The 20415-nt window shown below is 37.6% G+C and overlaps 2 protein-coding genes and 1 non-coding gene across 5 annotated transcripts in view; 2 read left to right on the top strand and 1 right to left on the bottom strand.

Annotated features, from left to right (window-relative positions):
- MFSD8 (major facilitator superfamily domain containing 8) overlaps positions 1-9185 on the bottom strand; it is a 43180-nt gene extending 33995 nt beyond the window's left edge. Inside the window, exons 1-2 of one of the 3 annotated variants that reach the window (XM_029941117.1) lie at positions 8995-9185; positions 693-784 (exon numbers count right to left, since the gene is read on the bottom strand). In XM_029941117.1, the coding sequence (XP_029796977.1) occupies positions 693-784; positions 8995-9059 (157 nt within the window). In that variant the 5' untranslated portion in view covers positions 9060-9185. Of the gene's footprint in view, positions 1-692; positions 785-6461; positions 6506-8994 lie in introns of those variants that run through there. The other 2 variants (XM_029941125.1, XR_003909496.1) reach the window with 2 other exon arrangements.
- On the top strand, positions 2820-2926 carry LOC115303020. The gene has a single exon (XR_003913768.1). It is a non-coding gene; the product is annotated as a U6 spliceosomal RNA (small nuclear RNA).
- A 10-nt stretch (positions 9186-9195) lies between the features above and the next one.
- Positions 9196-20415, top strand: part of ABHD18 (abhydrolase domain containing 18) — a 42654-nt gene continuing 31434 nt past the window's right edge. Inside the window, exon 1 of the mRNA XM_029941140.1 lies at positions 9196-9544. The gene's annotated coding sequence lies outside the window, so the exon portion shown is untranslated. The remainder of the gene's footprint in view (positions 9545-20415) is intronic.

The following is a 20415-nucleotide window of genomic DNA, read 5'->3' as shown; positions in this document are numbered from 1 at the left end:
CAAACTCCTTTCCTTAGTCATTTCTTTACAATCACTGTCCATTGTTAAAATAGTATATAAGCCCCCAATTCTAACCATTTCTTTGGAATTTTTACTTCTTTTCCATGAAGCCCTGTGGAATGTAAAAATATTAACATCAAATAAATTTGTAAGTTTTTTCCTGTTGATCTGTCCTCCATTGCTTTAATTTGCAGATGGCAGCTACAGAATCTTGGAAAGAAGAGGAAAAGATTTTCCTCCCTCACCATATATACAATGGACTATTATTTAGTGTTCAAAAGAAAGAAAATTTTGACTCATACTATAACATGGATGAACCTTGAGAATATTATGCTAAATAAAATAAAGTAGTAACAAAAAGAAAAATACTGTATGATTTCACTTATATGAAATATTTAGTGTAATCAAATTCATAGAAACAGAAAGTATGGTGGTTTCCAGGGCCTGGGAGGAGGGGGAAATGAGGAGTTGTTTAATGGGTAGAGAGTTTTAGTTTTGCAAGATGAAAATATTCTGGAAATTGATTACATAACCATGTAGATATATGTAACACTTCTGATCTTAGAAATGGGTAAGGTGGGAAATTTTATATTATGTGATTTTTACTAAAATAAAAAATAATTTTAAAAATTAAGTGACATTAAGATACTTTATCTGAAATTTTTAAATTATGGATAATCTTTAATACTTACCTACACTGCTGAAAAACATAGTAAGATACAGAATCCTAATAGATATCCACCGGCTCCTACAATGCTCTTCAGTTTCTGTAATATCCCATTCTCTAGGTGTAAAGAAGAAAAAAGTAGTTTAATGTTATCTCATTAAATGCAAATCTTTCTGTGTCACAATTTAATTTCTCTCTCCTAAAGTAATAAAAATGCTATGACAAAGCTATAATTTACTAATATTCATCTTTGCTGTACTAATTATCCATGAGCAAGTATTATTTCTTTGAACTTCCATGATTTATACTTGTACTTCATTACACATAGAAACTTGGGAAACATGAGGTAGCTTAAAAAGGCATAATATTTTGTCAGCCAATTATTTTGCTATCATTGACTTGCTATGAATTAATTAAGTGTTGGAATTTGTTAAACTTACAAATTAAAGTCTATCAAAATAAATCAAAGAAACTAGCTAAAATTGTACCTCACATGGATGAGATATACAACTATTACATATTTTAAAAAATGATAACAACCTGTCATCATTACAACATTTTCCACTTGAAGACAGTAAATTGACTGCAGGAAGGTATTTTGGCTGGGTACTTTTAGCAAAATTAATATAGAAGTGACACCAGCAAAGTTTGATGTGACCTAAGACATTCCTAATCCTGGGACCTCTAGAACACTTGCCCTTGTTCCAACATGGGTTACCAGACAAGTTCTGTTAGTTGACTAAAGAGAGTCCAAAGTCCCTCTAGAGTGGGTTGATCTTTCATATAAGCCTGCAACCTGTAGTAAGGGCAAGTATATTGAGCACACATACTACCTAGAGGGGTCAGGTGATACATGTATTGTTACATTTTTACATACATATACAGAAAGAGTTAACAAACTTACCTTAATGTAAGCCATGTGTTTTCAAATAATTAAGATAAACACAACAGGCAAAATGCCTTCTTATGTTGAAAAGAAATTTTCTAAAATAGACCTTAGAGCTGTCAACTTAGTCTTCAAGAGAGAAACTTTTTTTTCAGATGTGTTGTGATTGGGAGTGGTAGAGAATGAATGAAGAAGAAAGATAAAATTAGATCTACTATGTGCCAGGAGTGTTAGTTATTGATATAATATAGATGAAGTCCTTAATACTATATGTGCCATTCCATAAAAATAGACCTTTCACCATAATGTACCATACTTGAAAAACAGCAGAACCCCAGAGGCCCATAAAGATTTTCCTTGACTTACATTTGGGTTACCATCCAACAAACCTATTGTAAGTTGGAAGTATATTAAATCAAAAATGCATTTAAGGGGCGCCTGGGTGGCTCAGTCGGTTAAGCATCCGACTTCGGCTCAGGTCATAATCTCACAGTTTGTGGGTTCGAGCCCCCCATCAGGTTCCATGCTGATAGCTCAGAGCCTGGAGCCTGCTTTGGATTCTTTGTCTCCTTCTCTCTCTGCTCCACTGTGCTCTGACTCTCTCTCAAAAAAATAAGTAAACATTAAAAAAAAATTAAAAAAAAAACCAAAAATGCATTTAATACACCTAACCTACCAAATATCATAGCTTAACCCAGCCTACCTTAAACATGCTCAGAACACTGACATTAGCCTACAGCTGGGCAAAATCATCTAACAGAAAACCTATTTCATAACAAAGTGTTGAATATCTCATGTAATTTATGAAATGCTGTACCAAAAATGAGAAATGCGATGGTTGTATGGGTACAATGGTTGGAAGTGTATAGGTCGGTTGTTTAATGATCACATGACTGCCTGGGAGCAGAGGCTTGCTGCCACTGTTCAGCACTGCAACAGAATATCCTACCATATATCACTAGCCCAGGAAAAGATCAAGATTCAAAATATTAAGTACAGTTTCTACTGAAAGTGATCACTTTTGCATATATATAGTTGAAAAATCTTAAGTTAAACCGTTATAAGTTTGGGATTATCTGTATTTGGAAATCAATATGCTGGAATTTGGAATTCGTAATGCAGATAATTACACAGCAGCAAAAGGTATGCACCATTCAATCCCACAGCACTGTATTCTGGTATTACTTTCCAGTCTTGGGTATTACAAATTACACTTTTAATAAACCCATTATTATTTCTTGGAGATCAGAAATGAAACTGGCCATCGTGCTCGCTTCGGCAGCACATATACTAAAATTGGAACGATACAGAGAAGATTAGCATGGCCCCTGCGCAAGGATGACACGCAAATTCGTGAAGTGTTCCATATTTTTGCATTATCTGAATTTTATCTCCACAACAAACCTGCAAATTAGGTATTATTTCTACTCTCATCTCATAGAGGACATAAATAAAACCTGGAAAGGCAAAAAATAAAAATAAAAAGAAATGAAACTGGCCATCAATAATAAGAACTATCATTAAAATAAACCTGAAAATTTCCAATAACTATTTTGCTTAGATCTTATCTAAGTTAGGAAACCAGAGAAGTAAATAATTTGATTCTGAAAAGAATGTAATATAATCGTTTGAATTACTTCAACTTGATTTGGAGCTCAGTCAAAACTTTCTTTTTTAACTATCAATAGAACTCCCATATGACCCAGAAATAGCACTGCTAGGGATCTACAAGGGATACATAAGTGCTGATGCATAGGGGCACATGTACCCTAATGTTCATAGCAGCACTTTAAACAGTAGTCAAATCATGGAAAGGGCCTAAATGTTCATCAACTAATGAATGGATCAAGAAGATATATATATATACACAATGGAATACTACATGGCAATGAGAAAGAATGAAATCTGGCCATTTGTAGCAACATGGAGGGACCATGAGGGAATCATGCTAAGCGAAATAAATCAGGCAGAGAAAGACAGATACCATATGTTGTCACTCACAGGTCTAACAGGAGAAACCTAACAGGGGACCATGGGAAAAGGAAAGGGGGGGAAAAGAGTTGGGGAAAGAGAGTAAGGCAAATCATGAGAGACCTTTGAATCCTGAGAACAAACTGAGGGCTGAAGAGGGAGGGGGAAGGGGGATGATGGTCATGAAGAGGGAGGGGCACTTGTGGGGAAGAGCACTGGGTGTTATATGGAAACCAACTTGGTAATAAACTATTAATTTAAAAAAACTTTCTTTTTTAATGACAGCTATTAAATATTGAAGAGATGACAGAATTAGAAAATCACTATTTAATAACTAGTTTCCATATAATAATGGATGAATGCAAGGGTCATTTATGGATCCTAAAACAACTGGTTGAAAGATTGGTAAGGACAGGATAGTCACAGGGCCTCAAAGTATCACCTCACTGTCTACTTTCTAATCACAAAATGGAAAATTAAGCTTTATAGCAGTCACCCTCTTTTTTTTAAGTTTATTTATTTTTTAGAAAGACACACACACACACACACACACACACACACAGAGCGCAAGTTGGGGAGGGGCAGAGAGAGAGAAGGAGGCACAGCATCTGAAGCAGGCTCCAAGGTGTCAGCACAGAGCCCAATGTGGGGCTCAAACACATGAACCACAAAATCATGACCTGAGCCAAAGTCAGACATTTAACTGACTGAGCCACCTAGGCGCCTCAACAGTTACCCTCTTAACCAAGTGGTCAAGCTTGGCTTCCCCAAGAGTTGGATGACCTAGCATTTGATGTCTCCTAACATTAATTGGGATAGTCTCAACATAACCCATGAGATGTCCTTGCCAGGAATGTTTGGCCAGGACCTATTAAAAAAACACAACAGGCTAGGGGCACCTAGCTGGCTCAGTTGGTAGAGCATGGGACTCTTTTTTTATATATATATAATAGTTTACTGTCAAATTGGTGTCCATATAACACCCAGTGCTTCTTCCCACAAGTGCCCTCCTCTATGACCATCACCCCCTTCCCCCGTCCCCCTCCCCCTTCAGCACTAGATTCGTTCTCAGTATTCAATAGTCTTTCATGATTTGTGTGTGTCTCTCTCTCTCCAACTCTCTTTCCCTCTTCCCCTCCCTCTGGTCCTCTGTTAGATTTCTCCTGTTAGACCTATGAGTACAAACATATTGTATCTGTCTTTCTCTGCCTGACTTATGTCGCTTAGCATGACACCCTTGAGGTCCATCCATTTTGCTACAAATGGCCAGATTTCATTCTTTCTCATTGCCATGTAGTATTCTATTTTGTGTGTGTATATATATATATATATATATATATATATCACATCTGCTTGATACATTCATCAGGTGATGGACATTTAGACTCTTTCCATGATGTGGCTATTGTAGAAAGTGCTCCTATGAACATTGGGGTACATGTGCTCCTATGCATCAGCACTTCTGATCCCTTTGGGTAAATCCCTAGCAGTGCTATTGCTGGGTCATAGGGGAGTTCTTTTGATAGTTTTTTGAGGAACCTCAATATTGTTTTCCAGAGTGGCTGCACCAGTTTACATTTGAGCATGGGACTCTTGATCTCAGGGTCAGTGGTTTGAGCCCCAAGTTGGGCAGAAAGCCTACTTAAAACTTAAAAAAGAAGAAGAAGAAGAAAAAGGAAGAAGGAAGAAGAGAGGGAGAAGGTGGAGGAGGAAGAGGAGAAGAAGAAACAGGCCAAAAATCCAGAATGTGAGATGTTCTACAGAAAACTGACCTAGACTTGTCAAAGGATTAATTCGATGTTAGGAAGAACAGAGAGAAAAGATCAGGGAACAGTTATAGGTTGAGAGAGTATAAAAAAGATATAACAATGCATGACCATTAATTGGACCCTATTTTAAAAAAAGAATAGTTATAGAGTACAGTTTTGGAACAAATGAATATTCTTGAGTACAGACTGTATATTGCATGATATTTTGCATTAGTATTGTATTTTTAGCTATAACAGTGATGTAGTTGTGTAAAAGGATATTTTTGTTTCGAGAAGATGCAGGCTGGATCTTCTGACTGAAATACTTGGGATAAAATTGTCATGATTTCTGCAAACTACTTTTGGGTAGTTTGGCAAAAGAGGGGTGTATATGTACACAGATTTGAGCAGTAACCTTGAACAAGGCTAATGCTTAGTAATAGGGTGTACAGGTGTTCACTGTACTGTGTTTTCAACTTTTCTATAGATTTGAAATTTTTCAAAATAAAGAATTTTTCTTTTTCCTTTTTAATTCAAAAAATATAATTTTGGTGAAGAAGCGTATCTTTCTACTCTGTTAGAGAGATTAGGAACATTGGAGAGTATAGCTGTTCTTCAATGAAGTTACCATTTTTACTGTGTTTTCTTAACTGATAATTCAACCAGCCATGTCACATGGCTAAGATTGAGTTTCTAAAGGTTTCTGTCTTGTATTAAAAAACACAAGAAGAAATGCTGCACTTCCAAAGCAATTTGTTTTACTTTTTGATTCCTTTCTACTATTACTGCTGTCATTTGGTATTAGTTCTCCATTTGAGATTCTCCTTCAAGTATAATTATAATGCTATAGAGTTTTGTCCTGCTCAACATTTTCATTACAAACTATAATACCTCAAATGATAATATGTTTATCAAACCTGTAACTTAAAAACTAGGAAGAATACAAGATATCCTGGAGTGAGTTAATCCCCAAAATAAGAAATAAAAGTTAACAGGAACAAGTAAGAAGTGCCAAATTCAGGTTCAATAAATCATTATTTAATACAAGGAGGCTTGGGGCGCCTGGGTGGCTCAGTTGGTTAAGCCTCCGACTTCGGCTCAGGTCAGATCTCACTTTCGTGGGTTCGAGCCCCGCGTCATACTCTGTGCTGACAGGCTCAGAGCCTGGAGCCTGCTTCCGGTTCTGTGTCTCCTTCTCTCTCTGCCCCTTCCCCTCTCATGTTCTGTCTCTCTCTGTATCAAAAATAAATAAAACATTAAAAAAAAATTTAAAACACCATTCCTCTTTAAAAAAAAAATACAAGGAGGCTTGAGTAAACAGCAGTACTTTATTTTCAAAAAATGACTCTAGATTTACTGAGGGAAAAATAAAATTACATTTATCAGAGAGAGCATCTGTGAACTACTGAGAGCAAAAAAGGAAGCTATATTCAAAGAAGATAAGAGAAGTGTGTGCTCAATGACAGAAGAGTGTAATGGTGTTCCAGCATAGAATTTAGAAGACAGAAATAAATTGAGAATGTTCTAAGGATATGCTCTACAAGAACAGAAGTCATAGTAATATTTATATTATGGAAATTAGGCTAAAGTTGCAAAGAAAAATTTTAAGCACCTGTAACATTTTAGGATATTCTAAGAAAGGGATCAGCAAACTACAGACCACAATCCAAATCCAGTCTATCACCTATTTCTAGATCACCAGTGAACTAAGAATGATTGTTACAGATGAATATTTGTGATCAACTTAGTAGAAAACATTAACTTTTAACTCTAGTTAAGCAAAATGTTACCTCCGACATTCTATTCCCCTCATAGATTTGTATTACAAAAAATGTTTTACTCATTTATTATAAATTTCAATTTTTTTGAGAACTGGTTTTATTTCTTGTTATCTAAGTACCTATAAAATATCTTTGATTTCACTTCTTGTCCTGCAAAGCCTAAAATATTTACCATCTGGACCTTTACAGAAAAAGTTTGCCAACCTCTATTCTCTCAAACATTGTAGATAGAGTCAGTAGAGACCACTGAGGACTCATCAGACAATAAATTAAAACTAAACCCTCCTAGTGAGGAAATGTTGGTAGTGAACAAGGCTGAAGTTTCCACAATTTACTCAGAGTGAACACAGCTTACCAATTAGTTATATTTGTGTTCACTTTACTAGGGAATCCAACTGTGCTTTTAAAGACAGTATACTTTTTGAATTATTCTCAAAATACATTCTTATTTTTAGATTGCTAAATCTAGAACCTCAATCAAGTATTGTTTATGGTCAGAATATCTGAATTTAGATGCACCCTAATGAGCCTCAAACAATCACTAGACATAATTAAAGCTAAGAGTAAGGGGAAAAAATATTTTTTAATGTAATTTGGGTACAGTGACAGAATGTATAGCAAGACTACATCTAACCATTAACTCAAAGATTCTGAATCTATATGGAAAATAGCCAAGAACCAGTAAGAAGCAAAAAGAAGTTTGAGAAATCCAAATGTGGCAGCCTAGGCACTGAAGCACGTGCACTTGACTAATAAGACAGATCGTTAGCCCTAGTCATAGCTTCCATATTCTAACAACACATAGTTCTATTAAGCTTAGATATGGTTTTCAAAACAGCAGCAAACTAGAAGTCTCAAAATAAAGTTGAGAGAAGAGAGGTTGCCGACAGCAACAAAAACAGAGGTTGTCAAAAGATAGTAAAAACATGATGAGGAAGTTAGCCAGCAACAGAATAGGCAGAAAAACTAAGAAGCAAACATAAAACATTAATGGTGTAGCAAGTGCAGAATAAATTTGTAAGAAAGTGTAAGAAAATAGTGTAGAATAAATAAGCTAGTATAGAAACAAATGGTCCAAAAATGTCTCAATAAGCCCTGAGGACATCACTCTATTATGACATACTTAAGCATTGATAATAATTGTATTGATCTCAATTTAAAATACAGATAAATTGCAATGCATGTATTCTGTTTAGTAAATTGGGGACCAGAGAAATATGCTGTTCAGAGTTTCAAAGTAGTTAAAATAAAAGTTTGGTGCTTGAGAGACCAATGAGCAAAAATTAACATGGTCGTTGACAGCTTAACTGGTATTAATTTACTTGAAAAATTATGTTTCAAACATAATGATACTTAATTCCATTTTCCTAAAAATAAAAAGATTCTTAATTGCGTATTAAGAGACAAATTAACAATTCTAAATTGCTGTCCATAAACTAGAATTAAAATAACCAGAAATCATAAGGGGCGACCTAAAGTTCATCCTTTAAATGCTAAGCAATTCGTTTTTATATATTTAGCATAGGAGAAAGCTGTGCCCATTTTGTACAGGGTTACTTGCAAAGTATCAAAAAGTTACCACCCAAATAGGTCAATACTAAGAGAGAGATCTGCAAGTATCGACTGAAACCATCATTTCGGAACTTTCGGGAAACGTGTGAAGTGATGAGTTCTGTAGAGGAATGCAGGGGCTTAATGGCTGCAACTCTGTTGGAGTGAAGGTCCAAGAAGCAGTTTGAGTTTCTCTAGCACCTTTACCAGAGCCCCGCTGGCTCACCGCGTACTTCTTTTCTCAGGAGCACATCGCCTGGTCTCGCCAGGCCGGCCGCAGCCTCCCGCCTCCATGAGACCCATCTTTCGTTCCCCCAAGGGTGACGCCAGGAAAGGGGCCAGTCCCAAAGCGCAAGAAAGTATGGGGGCCTTCCCCTAACATCCGCTCACCTGCTTCCGGGTGTGCAGTTGCCTAAGAGCGGCTCCTGCTCGGTCTCGATCCCCGAGCTCGCCATAGTTACACCGCCTACAAGGATGTGAAGCCAACTCTCGCGATACCTCCTACTCCCTCCCACCTCGTTTGGCCAAAGCTGTCAAATAAGCCAGCAAGTGCGCGTGCGCGCGCAGCTACCAGAAGTGGGTGGAGCGTCCCGGGGTCAGAGACCGGGGGAGTCACGGGGTAGCTTGGACCCGGCGGGAAGAGGTCAGGGGCGGGGCCTTGTGTCGTAGCTCTCTTTCTTCCATCCGCCCCTCGTTGCTTCCCAAGACTTGGTGGGGGTCAACGGGGGAGGGGTTAAGGGCGTGTCCGGACGGTTACCCCGCCCCGGGCTCGTCCCTCTCTAGGCTTCACTGCCCGCGCACCATTGCTACTACGTTACTGGAGAGGTTGCAGTAGCTGCAGTTGGGGCTCCGACCAAAGGCAAGTCCTGGGAGCCCCGGGGACGATAGTCCCGGGAGAATCGGCCAGCTGGACAGCAGGCGCACTAAGAACGGCCATTGAGTAAGTAGCGGTCCAGGCCGCACTCCCCCCGCCTCTCAGCACACTGCGTACGTGCCAGGAGGCAGGGACTGGGGGCGCAGGCGTTGGCCGCAGACGCTGGGGTCTAGGGCGCTGGACGAGGTGGGGCTTTGGGGCGCGCTCTGGGCGACCCTGGTGAGTTAGGCTGGCAGGTGGTTCCTTTACCCCTGTGGAAGATGAAATTGTCTCGGCGCGGTTGTTTTCTCACTCCGCTAACTACTGAGGCATCTTACCGGGAGTGCAGTGTTAGGGCCTGGATGGGGGTTCTGAAGGTGGGGACCCTCAGATCGGCATCTCACGGCCCGATGGGGGATTCAGTCTTGCAAGATGCCACTGAGCAGACCCTGCTGCTGTAACCTACGGGTTAGAAAAGGCACGACACCAGTTTAGCGGTGACCAGCTCCTTTCATCAATAGAGAAGATGACATTTTTAGAAAATATGGGTTGTTGGGGGGTTTTTTCCCAGTAGATCTTGATTCTCTTTCTTTCCTTGTGTTGATATATAAGCATCTAACTTCTACAAGTAGGTTTGTAAGCTAATTGGTAGCAGTAGTCATTATATGTCCTAATTATTGTTTTATTAGTGCTAATACATTCTCATGTGATATCATTTGACCACAACTGTCCTGTGAGATAGGTAAAGCAGACACATTTATATTTAACAGAGAGCTAAGGTTCAGACAGGTTGATAACTTACTCAGAGTCACTTGATGTGAAAGTGGCAGAATTGGGATTCAATTCTTTCAACCAATATTTATAAGCAGTTACCCTTTACCAGGCCCTATATTAGTTATATATTGTGTGGTAAATGCCATCAGTTCTAACCTTTGTCTGGTTTGTGTGTGACCTTCCTGTGTTTATCCTGTCATGCACATCCCACTGATAAACAGCTAAATTTGAAATGTGTTTTTTGTTAGTTCAGAATTATTTTCTGAATCCAGACTTGACTTTTTGGGCTTGGATTCAGTCTTTCAAATTTGTAAGAGCTCACAAAAACCTATCAGATTCCTATCACTGGTACCATGAAGGTACCTAGGGAAAAAAACATTAAGTGTTATTTTTTGTTTTTTGGGTTTTTTTTGTTTTGTTTTGTTTTTGCCATATGTTAGGCTTTAATGTATCATTGACTTTTTGAATCCCGGAAGTCTAGCAGTTTAGCACAGTGTGTGTGTGTGTTTGACGTGGGGCTTTTAACCAGTATTGCACCAAGCAGAATGATTGCTACATAAATGGATGTTGAGTGAGTGATTATTGAATTATCACATTTAATCCCTACAACAATCCTCAGAGTTGGGATTGTGTCAAGCATAGAAGGAAATTGAAAGCATGGAGAATAATTTGCATAGGGTCATACTGCTAATTATTAACAGAGCTAGAATCCAAGAAACACAGAAATCCTGACTATAAAACCTGGGCTTTTTTCAACAGCACCCTTTCTGTGAAAATAATTTTTAAGAAGAATCTTTTCCTATATCTCTTAAAATATATCAAAACAGGTGACCAATTTTTATATAAATTGAATGATTTGCTATGTGTGTATAGTAGGCTAGATACTATTCTCCTTTTATAGATTAAGGTGGTTTACTCAAGGTCACATAGCTAGTGAAGGAACCCAGGTCGTCTGACACTGCTATTTTCCATTGCTACCTCCAAGTGATGACTGTAGATCACAAAAGCACATGGAATGAGTATGTGTAAAACTGGTGAAATCTAAGTAAGTTCTGTGTATTATACCATAGGAAAAAAAAAAGAAAGAAATCATTTCTTAGGAATAGTACACCCAAACAAAGTAAACATTTTAAAAATCTTTTAAAAATATTACTTTCTTTAATGTCTATGGAAAAGAAAAGCTAAGTTTGAAAAGAGCTGAGATTATTTGGTGAATGTTTCACAGAAGGATATCAGACAATCCACCAGTTAGATTTCCTTAGATGACTGCTTAGAATAGACAGCCACCCCATAATATGAACAGATAAACTTCCTATTTATGGAACAACTTTGTGAGGATAAAAATCCAAAAAAAAATTAGGATTGCATTGTTTAAATGCTTAAGTATTAGAGTGATAGGACATAAAAGTATACTATATGGTATATAGACACTGAATGCCACTTTAGCAATAGCGCTAATTTCCAGGAAAGATTTTTCATTCCTCGGCGCCGTAGTAGAACTACTTTGTAAAAGTTTGTTTTTGTAGAAGTGCTTTGACATTTCCTTTTGCATTGGCTTTATAAAAGTATAGATGACAATTTTATCAGTTTGGCTTTATACATACTTAAAAAATGGATCATGTCTGCAGAAGCTCACTGGTGTCAATCCAACCCGACATAGAGTATCTGATGTGCCTTTAGATGATGCCTCCTTTTGCTGAATTGGAGTTATCTCTACCCTGGACTTAGATTATTCTCTGTTCATGGCATTGGATACCAGTTAGCCCTGTTTAGAAGACTTATGTGTTTAGAATGTCCCAGAAATTAATATTAATATTGTTCTTGGAACTGAAATGGGATTTAAGAGGTTCTATGTAATCCTAAACTCCATAACCAAGCTTATAGCACACTTTGTGTGTTCTTGATTTGCTTTCTGTAGCTTATTGGTCAGTGGCTTACTGGCAGGTAAATACAGCAAGGAAGCAAGGAGTATGCTGGCTTTAGATTTGGAGTGCTGACTGTTAAGGCCTGTACCATATGGAATTAAAGTGATTTGGAAAGCTTTTCTGGTATAGAATTGAAAAGAGTTTATTTTTTATTTCATTGTTCTCAGGTCTTTTCCTGCTTCTCGTGAACTTTACTTTTGTATATTTTCCTTTGTTTACCAACTTAGAAGAATACTGTATAGAAAAATGGAATGTCTAATGAGCAATTTAGTACTTTTCTTATTGAAAAATATGAGTGTTGGAATTTTGCTTTTAAAAGTGCCTAGGGGGGGCGCCTGGGTGGCTGAGTCAGTTAAGCCTCTGACTTCGGCTCAGGTCAGATCTCACCTTCGTGGGTTCGAGCCCCGCGTCAGGCTCTGTGCTGACAGCTAGCTCAGAGCCTGGAGCCTGCTTCCGGTTCTGTGTCTCCTTCTCTCTCTGCCCCTCCCCCTCTCATGCTCTGTCTCACTCTGTATCAAAAATAAATAAAATATTTTTTTTTAAATGCCTAGGGGCGCCTGGGTGGCTCAGTTGGTTAAGCGGCAGGCTTTGGCTCAGGTCATGATCTCACAGTTCGTGGGTTCGAGCCCCGCGTCGGGCTCTGTGCTAACAGCTAGTTCCGAGCCTGGAGCCTGCTTCAGATTCTGTGTCTCCCTCTCTCTCTGACCCTCCCCTGCTCGTGCTGTCTCTCTCTATCTCTCAAAAATAAATAAAAGACATTAAAAAAAATAAAAAATAAATAAAAATGCCTATTTATTTTTTAGAGAGAGAGCATGTGCAAGTGAAGGATGGGCAGAGAGAGGGGGACAGAGGATCCAAAGCAGTCAGCCGTATGTGTGGCTCGAGCACATGAACCACCAGCTCATGACCTGAGCTGAAGTCGGGAGCTCAACCAACTGAGCCACCGAGGCGCCTGGCCCTTTTTTTTAATACTAATGGAGAATGTGTTAATTGCTTTTGATGCCATGAATGTTACAAAGGAAGATATCAACTCCATCCATTTCCACCACTATAGAGAAAATAAATGGCCTGTTAAATGATAAATGATGTTATGTTACATGGCAAAGTTGATGGAATGACACTCCTATGGTTACATTAAGTTATATTAGATTCCATCTTGCTAGCACAGTCTCACTCTTCTGTTGGCCTTGAAGAAATAAGCTGTCCTTTTGTGAACTTCTATGAAGACAGCCATGTGGTAGGGAACCATAGATAGCCCCTTGGAGCTGAGGTTGGACTCTGGCTAACAAACAGCAAAATATTGAAACTCTCAGGCCTATAGCTGCAAACAAATGGATTCTGCTAATGACCTGAGTGAGTTTGGAAGCAGGTTCTTCTCCATTCGGGCTCCAGAAGAGAACAGAGCCCAACTGACATTTAGATGGAAGCTAGATGAGACCTGAAAGCAGAAAACCCAGGTAGGCTGAGTTCTCTGAAACTAATCCTCAAGATGGGGGAAGTGTAAAGATAGGAGAAACCGATAAAAGAGTCTTATTCTTCAAATTATTCTATTTAAAGTAGCACCTGGGTAGCTCAGGCTGCAGTTATGACCTCACAGTTGCTGAGGTCCATTCCTGCTGAGATCCAGTCCCAGTCCTGCATCGGGCTCTGTGCTGAAGCGCAGAGCCTCCTTAGAATTCTCTCTCTGCCGTACCCTGCTTGTGCTCACTCACTCTCTCTCAAAATAAATAAATGAACATTAAAAAAACTATTCTATTTAAAAGCTTTAGTGAGGTCTTCAAATATTTAAATTATGCAATGGCATAGTGTTGAAGAGAATAATACATGCTTTGAGTTCTGTTCTTAGATCAATAGGATAATGAACTACTTATCCTTACTGAGAAAGTTAACAAGAGGGAAAGAAAATATCAATTCACTTCTGAAAAAGTTTGTAGAGCAACTATCAAAGTAACTCCAATTTCTACATTTTTTCCAGCTTTTTGTGGTAAAATACACATCATATAAAATTTACCATCTTAACCATTTTTAAGGGTACAGTTTAGTGGTATTAAGTTCAGTAATACTGTTGTGCAAACATTACCACCATCCATCTATAGAACTCTTCATCTTAACAAAACTGAAATTCTCTATACATTAGACAATACTCCAGGCCCCCTTCCCTGTCCTCTCAGCCTCTGGTAACTACCATTCTCCTCTCTATTTATGAATCTGGCTGCTCTAGGTACCTCAAAAAAGTAGAATCATTCAATATTTGTCTTTTTTGTGACTGGCTTGTTTTACCTAACATAATTTCCTAAAGGTTCTTCCATATTTAGCATGTTAGAATCTCATTCCTTCCTAACGCTGAATAATATTCCATTGTATGTATATACCACATTTTGCTTATCCATGCATCCATTGGTGGTCACCTGGGTTTTTTCCATCTGTTAGCTACCAAATTTTAAGAAGTCAGACAAAACATGGCTAATTAAATAACTAGTGTTTGTTTTAGATAGAATACTGATTTTAGATGTACCTTGTGATATATTTAATTATTTTAAAGTCAATATTTATGTAGTGCCTGGGTGGCTCAGTCAGTTAAGTGTCTGGCTTCAGCTCAGGTCATGATCTCATGGTTCATGAATTTGAGCCCCAAGTTGGGTTCTGTGCTGACAGCTTGGAGCCTGGAGCCTGCTTCAGATTCTGTGTCTCCCTCTCTCTCTGCCTCTCCCCAGCTGGTACTCTGTCTCTGTCTCTCTTTCTCAAAAATAAATATAAACATTAAAAAAAAGATTCCTTCAAAAAAAATAAATCAGTATTTACATTTTATATATATCATTTTATAGGGTTGGATAATTTATAATTTTCATACAATACTTTGTAAGAGCTGCTTGGAAGGGGTTTAAAAAAGAGAATTAGAAGGAAAGCTTCTAAACCCATTCTATAAAGCCAGCATAACCTTGATTACAAAACCAGACAAAAACCCCACTTAGAAGGAGAATTACAGGTCAATATCCCTGATGAAACTGGATGCAAAAATTCTCAACTAGATATTAGCAAGTCAAATTCAACAGTACATTAAAAGAATTATATTCACTATGAATAAGTGGGATTTATTCTTGGGCTGTAGGGATGGTTCAGTATTTGCAAAAAATCAATGTGATATACCCAGTTAATAAAAGAAAAGATAAAAACCATATGATCCTTTAAATAGACAAAAAATCATTTGACAAAATACAACATCCTTTCTTGATAAAAACTGTCACAAAAGAAAGGATAGGAGGAACATACTTAAACATCATAAAAGCCATATATGAAAGGCCCAGAACTAATATCATCCTCAATGGGGAAAAACCTAGAGCTATCCCCCTAGGGTCAGGAATATGACAGGAATGTCCACTCTCACCACTGTTGTTCAGCATAGTACTGGAAGTCCTCACCTCAGCAATCAGACAACTAAAAGAAATCAGGAAAAAAGAAGTGAAACTCTCAAACTTCGCAGATGACTTTTTGTGGAAAATCTGAAAGACTCTACCAAAAAACTGCTAGAGTGATAGCAGTCACAGAATATAAAATCAACATACAGAAATCGGTTCCATTTCTATACACAAATAATGAAGCAACAGAAAGAGAAATCAAGGAACCAATCCCATTTACAATTGCAACCAAAACCATAAGATAACCTAACCAAAGAGATAAAAGATCAGTTTGCTGAAAAGAAAGCTTATGAAAGAAATTGAAGAAGACACAAAGAAATGGGAAAACATACCATGCACATGGATTGGAAGAACAAATATTGTTAAAATGTCTATACTACCCAAAGCAGTCCACACATTCAATGCAATCCCTATCAAAATAACATCAGCATTTGTCACAGAGCTAGAACAAACAATCCTAAAATTTGTGTGGAACCAGAAAAGACTCTGAATAGCCAAAGTAATGCTGAAAAAGAAAACCAAAGCTGGAGTCATCACAATTCTGGACTTAACCGGTAGTACAAAGCTATAATCATCAAGACTGTATGGTTCTAGCACAAAAATAGACACATAGATTAATGATACAGAATAGAGAACCCAGAAATGGACCCACAAATGTATGGCCAACTAATCTTTAACAGAGCAGGAAAGAGTATCCAATGGATAAAAGTCTCTTCAGCAAATGATGCTGGAGAAACTGGACAGCAAAATGCAGAAAAATTAAACTGGACCACTTTTCTTAAACCATACACAAAATTAAACTCAAAATGGATGAAAGACCTAAATGTGAGATAGGAAACCACCAAAATCTAAAGGAGAATATAAGTAACAATCTCGTTGACATTGGCCATAGCAACTTCTTACTTACTAGACACATCTCCAGAGGCAAGGGAGGCAAAAGCAAAAATGAACTATTGGGACCTCATCAAGATATAAAGCTTCTACACAGTGAAGGAAACAATCAACAAAACTAAAAGGCAGCTGACGGAATGGAAGAAAGTATTTACAAATGACATATGGGATAAAGTGTTATTATCCAAAATCTATAAAGAATTTACCAAATTCAACACCCAAAAAACAAATAATCTAGTGAAGAAATGGGCAAAAGACATGAATAGATATTTTTCCAAAGAAGACATCCAGATGGCTAACAGATAAATGAAAAGATGCTCAAAAATCACTCATCATCAGAGAAATACAAATCAAAAGTGCAATGAGATACCTCCTCACACCTGTCAGAATGGCTAAAATTAACAGTTGAGGAAACAACAGATGTTGGCAAGGGTATGGAGAAAGGGGAACCCTTTTGCAAACAGTTGCAGCCATTCTGAAAAACAGTGTGGAGTTCCCTCAAAAAATTAAAAACAGAACTAACCTATGATCCAGCAATTGCACTACTAGGTATTTATCCAAAGGATACAAAAATGCTGATTTGAAGGGGTATATGCAGCCCCATGTTTATAGCAGCACTATCAGCACTAGCTAAATTATGGAACAGGCCCAATGTCCATTGACTGATGAATGGATAAAGAAGAGGTAGTAGGGGGTGCTTGAGTGGCCCTATCGGTTAAGCGTCCAACTTCGGCTCAGGTCATGATCTCCTGGTTCGTGTGTTCAAGCCCCAAGTCAGGCTCTGTGCTGAAAGCTCAGAGCTTGGAGCCTGATTCCAAGTCTGGTCTCCCTCTCTTTCTGCCCCTCCCCTACTCACGCTCTGTTTCTCTCTGTCTCAATAATAAATAAACATTAAAATTTTAAAAAAAATAAATAAAACATTTAAAAAAATTTTTTATAAAAAAGGTAGTAGGGGCACCTGGGTGGCTTAGTTGGTTAAGCGTCAGACTTCAGCTTAGGTCCTGATCTCACAGTTCATGGGATTGAGCCCTGCATGGCTCTGTGTTGGATTCTGCTTTGGATTCTGTATTTCCCTTTCTCTCTGTCCCTCCCCTGGTCATGCTCTTTCTTTCTCAAACATTAAAAAGAAAAAAAGAAAAGAAAAGGAAGAAGTGTGTGTGTGTGTATATATATATATGTATATAGACACATGTGTGTCTATATATATATATAGAGAGAGAGAGAATGGAATACTACTTGGCAATCAAAAAGAATGAAATCTTGCCATTTACAACAATATGGATGGAATCTAAGTGTATTATGGTAAGCAAAATAAGTCAGAGAAAGACAAATATCATATGTTTTCACTCATGTGGAGTTTAAGAAACACAACAAATGAACATGGGGGAAAAGAAGGAAAAATAAGATAAAAACAGAGGGGAAACAAACCATAAAAGACCCTTAAATACAGAGAACAAACTGAGAGTTGCTGAAGGGGAGGTGGTTGGGAGGTTGGACTCTGTGGATGATGGGCATTAAGGAGGGCACTTGTGGGATGAGCACTGGGTGTTGTATGTAAGTGATAGCTCACTGGGTTCTCCTCCTGAAACCAGTACTGCACAGCATGTTAACTAAATTGAATTTAAATAAATAAATTTTAATTTTAAAATATCTACAAAAAAATCCTGTTGAAGAAAAAGGAATCATTCATAGTAGTTATCACAAATACTGAATAATTTATTAGTCATGTAACATGTTTAATAAAAATACTTCAAGGATAAAAAATACTGAAAGGATAGAATAAAATATTAATGGAGGAAATAAAGAAAACTGGATGAAAAGGCTAAAAAATAATAAGAGTGTTTCTAAGTTAATATGTGAATTGAACACACTGTTGGTTACATTACAAATAGAATATTTTATAAGTTATGACAAACATAATTGGAATGTAAATGAAAAACTCATTGTAGACTTATAAACACTAGAACAAGTTTGTAAAAGCTGCTTAAAAGGGGTTTTAAAAATAGAATGTAGGTTTTAGAACTAGATCTATGTTTATAAAAGGTTTCTAGGCTTAAAAAATAGTAATTAGAGAGGAATAGAGAGAAAAATAATGTTTCTGGAAATCTCGTTAATAAAAAATATTTTATAGTGACCTCCAATGACAAAAAAATGAGTGACAGGTGGTAAGGAGGGCACTTGTTGAGCAGTGGGTGTTGTGCCTACATAATGAATCACTAAGGTCTACACCTGAAACTAATATTACACTGTATGTTAACTAACTGGAATTTTAATACAAACTTGAAACTACAAAAAATAGGGGAGGGTCAGAGGAAATGTAACATTATAAAAATTGAATCATACCCTTCTGCCAATGTGTTAAGGATGTGTGAGATGGATTGGTTTGATTATACAAACATTTAAGAAAATTTGTAGAATGCATGTAGAACTAATTTTCATAATTAATAGAATGGTAAAAGCTTTTTTGCTGTGAATCAACTTTCACAGTTAGTGTCAGAGATATCATTTAAAGTTGATACATCAGGCTAGAGAAGTTAATATACCTAAAGGTATAGAGATAAGCACATGAAAAACTATCAACCAAAATTGGGTCGTGAAGTGAAAGGAGTAAATATCCGTCATTATTTAAATCTGAAGTTAACAAATACTGTGTAGAACATGGAAATACAGGTTTGAGTATTAAATAGTTAAAGTGTAGAGGTCACTTATAGGCAACCTACTTAAATAATGGAAACCTGAAGGGGCATCTGGGTGGCTCAGTCGGTTAAGCGTCCAACTTCAACTCAGGTCATGATCTCACGATTCATGGGTTCGAGCCCGTGTCGGGGTCCAAGCTGACAGCTCAGAGCCTCGAGCCTGTTTCCAAGTCTATGTCTCCCTCTCTCTCTACCCCTCACCACTTGTGCTCTGTCTCAAAAATAAATAAATAAAAGAGAAAAAGTTAAAAAAAAAAAGTCTGTTAAAAAAAAAGAAACCTGAGTAAGGTAGAAGGGCCCACAGTGACCCCCTATCCCGTGGCTGAACACATAGGCCCATTAGACCCACAATGAAATAGGCTTAGACTCTAACCAATTAGAACCAGGCACAGTTCCTAAGATTACCAAAAATGGGAAAATTCCGTATGTTCCCATGCTCCCTCACTCTGCCCTAAAACTGCCCTAAAACTGCACAGCCTTGTGGCAGACAGTCTCTGCTTTGTTATCCTTCCTGCCACTTCCTTACAGTGTATTCAGTAAACTTCTGTCTCCATTATTCTGCCTTGGATGAATTCTTTCACTGTTTGCACTGCTGGCTTCCAGCCAGTCCAGTTGCCCCATATTTCGTGCCCCCCCAACCATTTGGGAGACACCACAATAAGGATAATCAGTAATATTGTTGCTATTAGTAGTAGGTATAGTACTTAAATTTACAAAGTACTGTTTAAGTGTTTCATAAATAGTAACTAATTTTATTTATTTATTTATTTTAATATTTTTGAGAGACAGCAAGGGCATGTGCACATGTGAGTAGGGGAGGGGCAGAGAGAGGAGGGACAGAGGATCTGAAGTGGGCTCTGTACTGATAGCAGAGAGCCCAATGCGGGGCTCAAACTCATGAATTGTGAGATCATGACCTAGGCAGAAGTGGGATGCTTAACTGACTGAGCAACCAGGAGCCCAAGTAGCTCATTTACTTCTTATATCAATCCTAAAAAGTAAGTACTGTCATTATCCCCATTTTATAGATGACTCACAGGTATATCACTGTAAGGATAAACAACTTGTGCAAAGTCACATGGTAGAGGACTCAACCAAGGAAAAAGGGTATGCTCTTAGCCATTAAGACATACTAAGCCTTAAATATTTCTTTCAAATTTATATATACTCAAATGTACAACAATTAAATATGAATAATTTTTTAAAACCAAAAAAATCAATAAAACTAAAAATGTAACAAAAGCTAAACCCAAAAG

This window comes from Suricata suricatta, chromosome 1 (genome assembly GCF_006229205.1).
Source record: "Suricata suricatta isolate VVHF042 chromosome 1, meerkat_22Aug2017_6uvM2_HiC, whole genome shotgun sequence".
In the NCBI taxonomy this organism is placed as follows: Eukaryota; Metazoa; Chordata; class Mammalia; order Carnivora; family Herpestidae; genus Suricata; species Suricata suricatta.
Note: the sequence above shows the minus strand (reverse complement) of the source record. Positions and strands in the feature narration are given on the sequence as shown.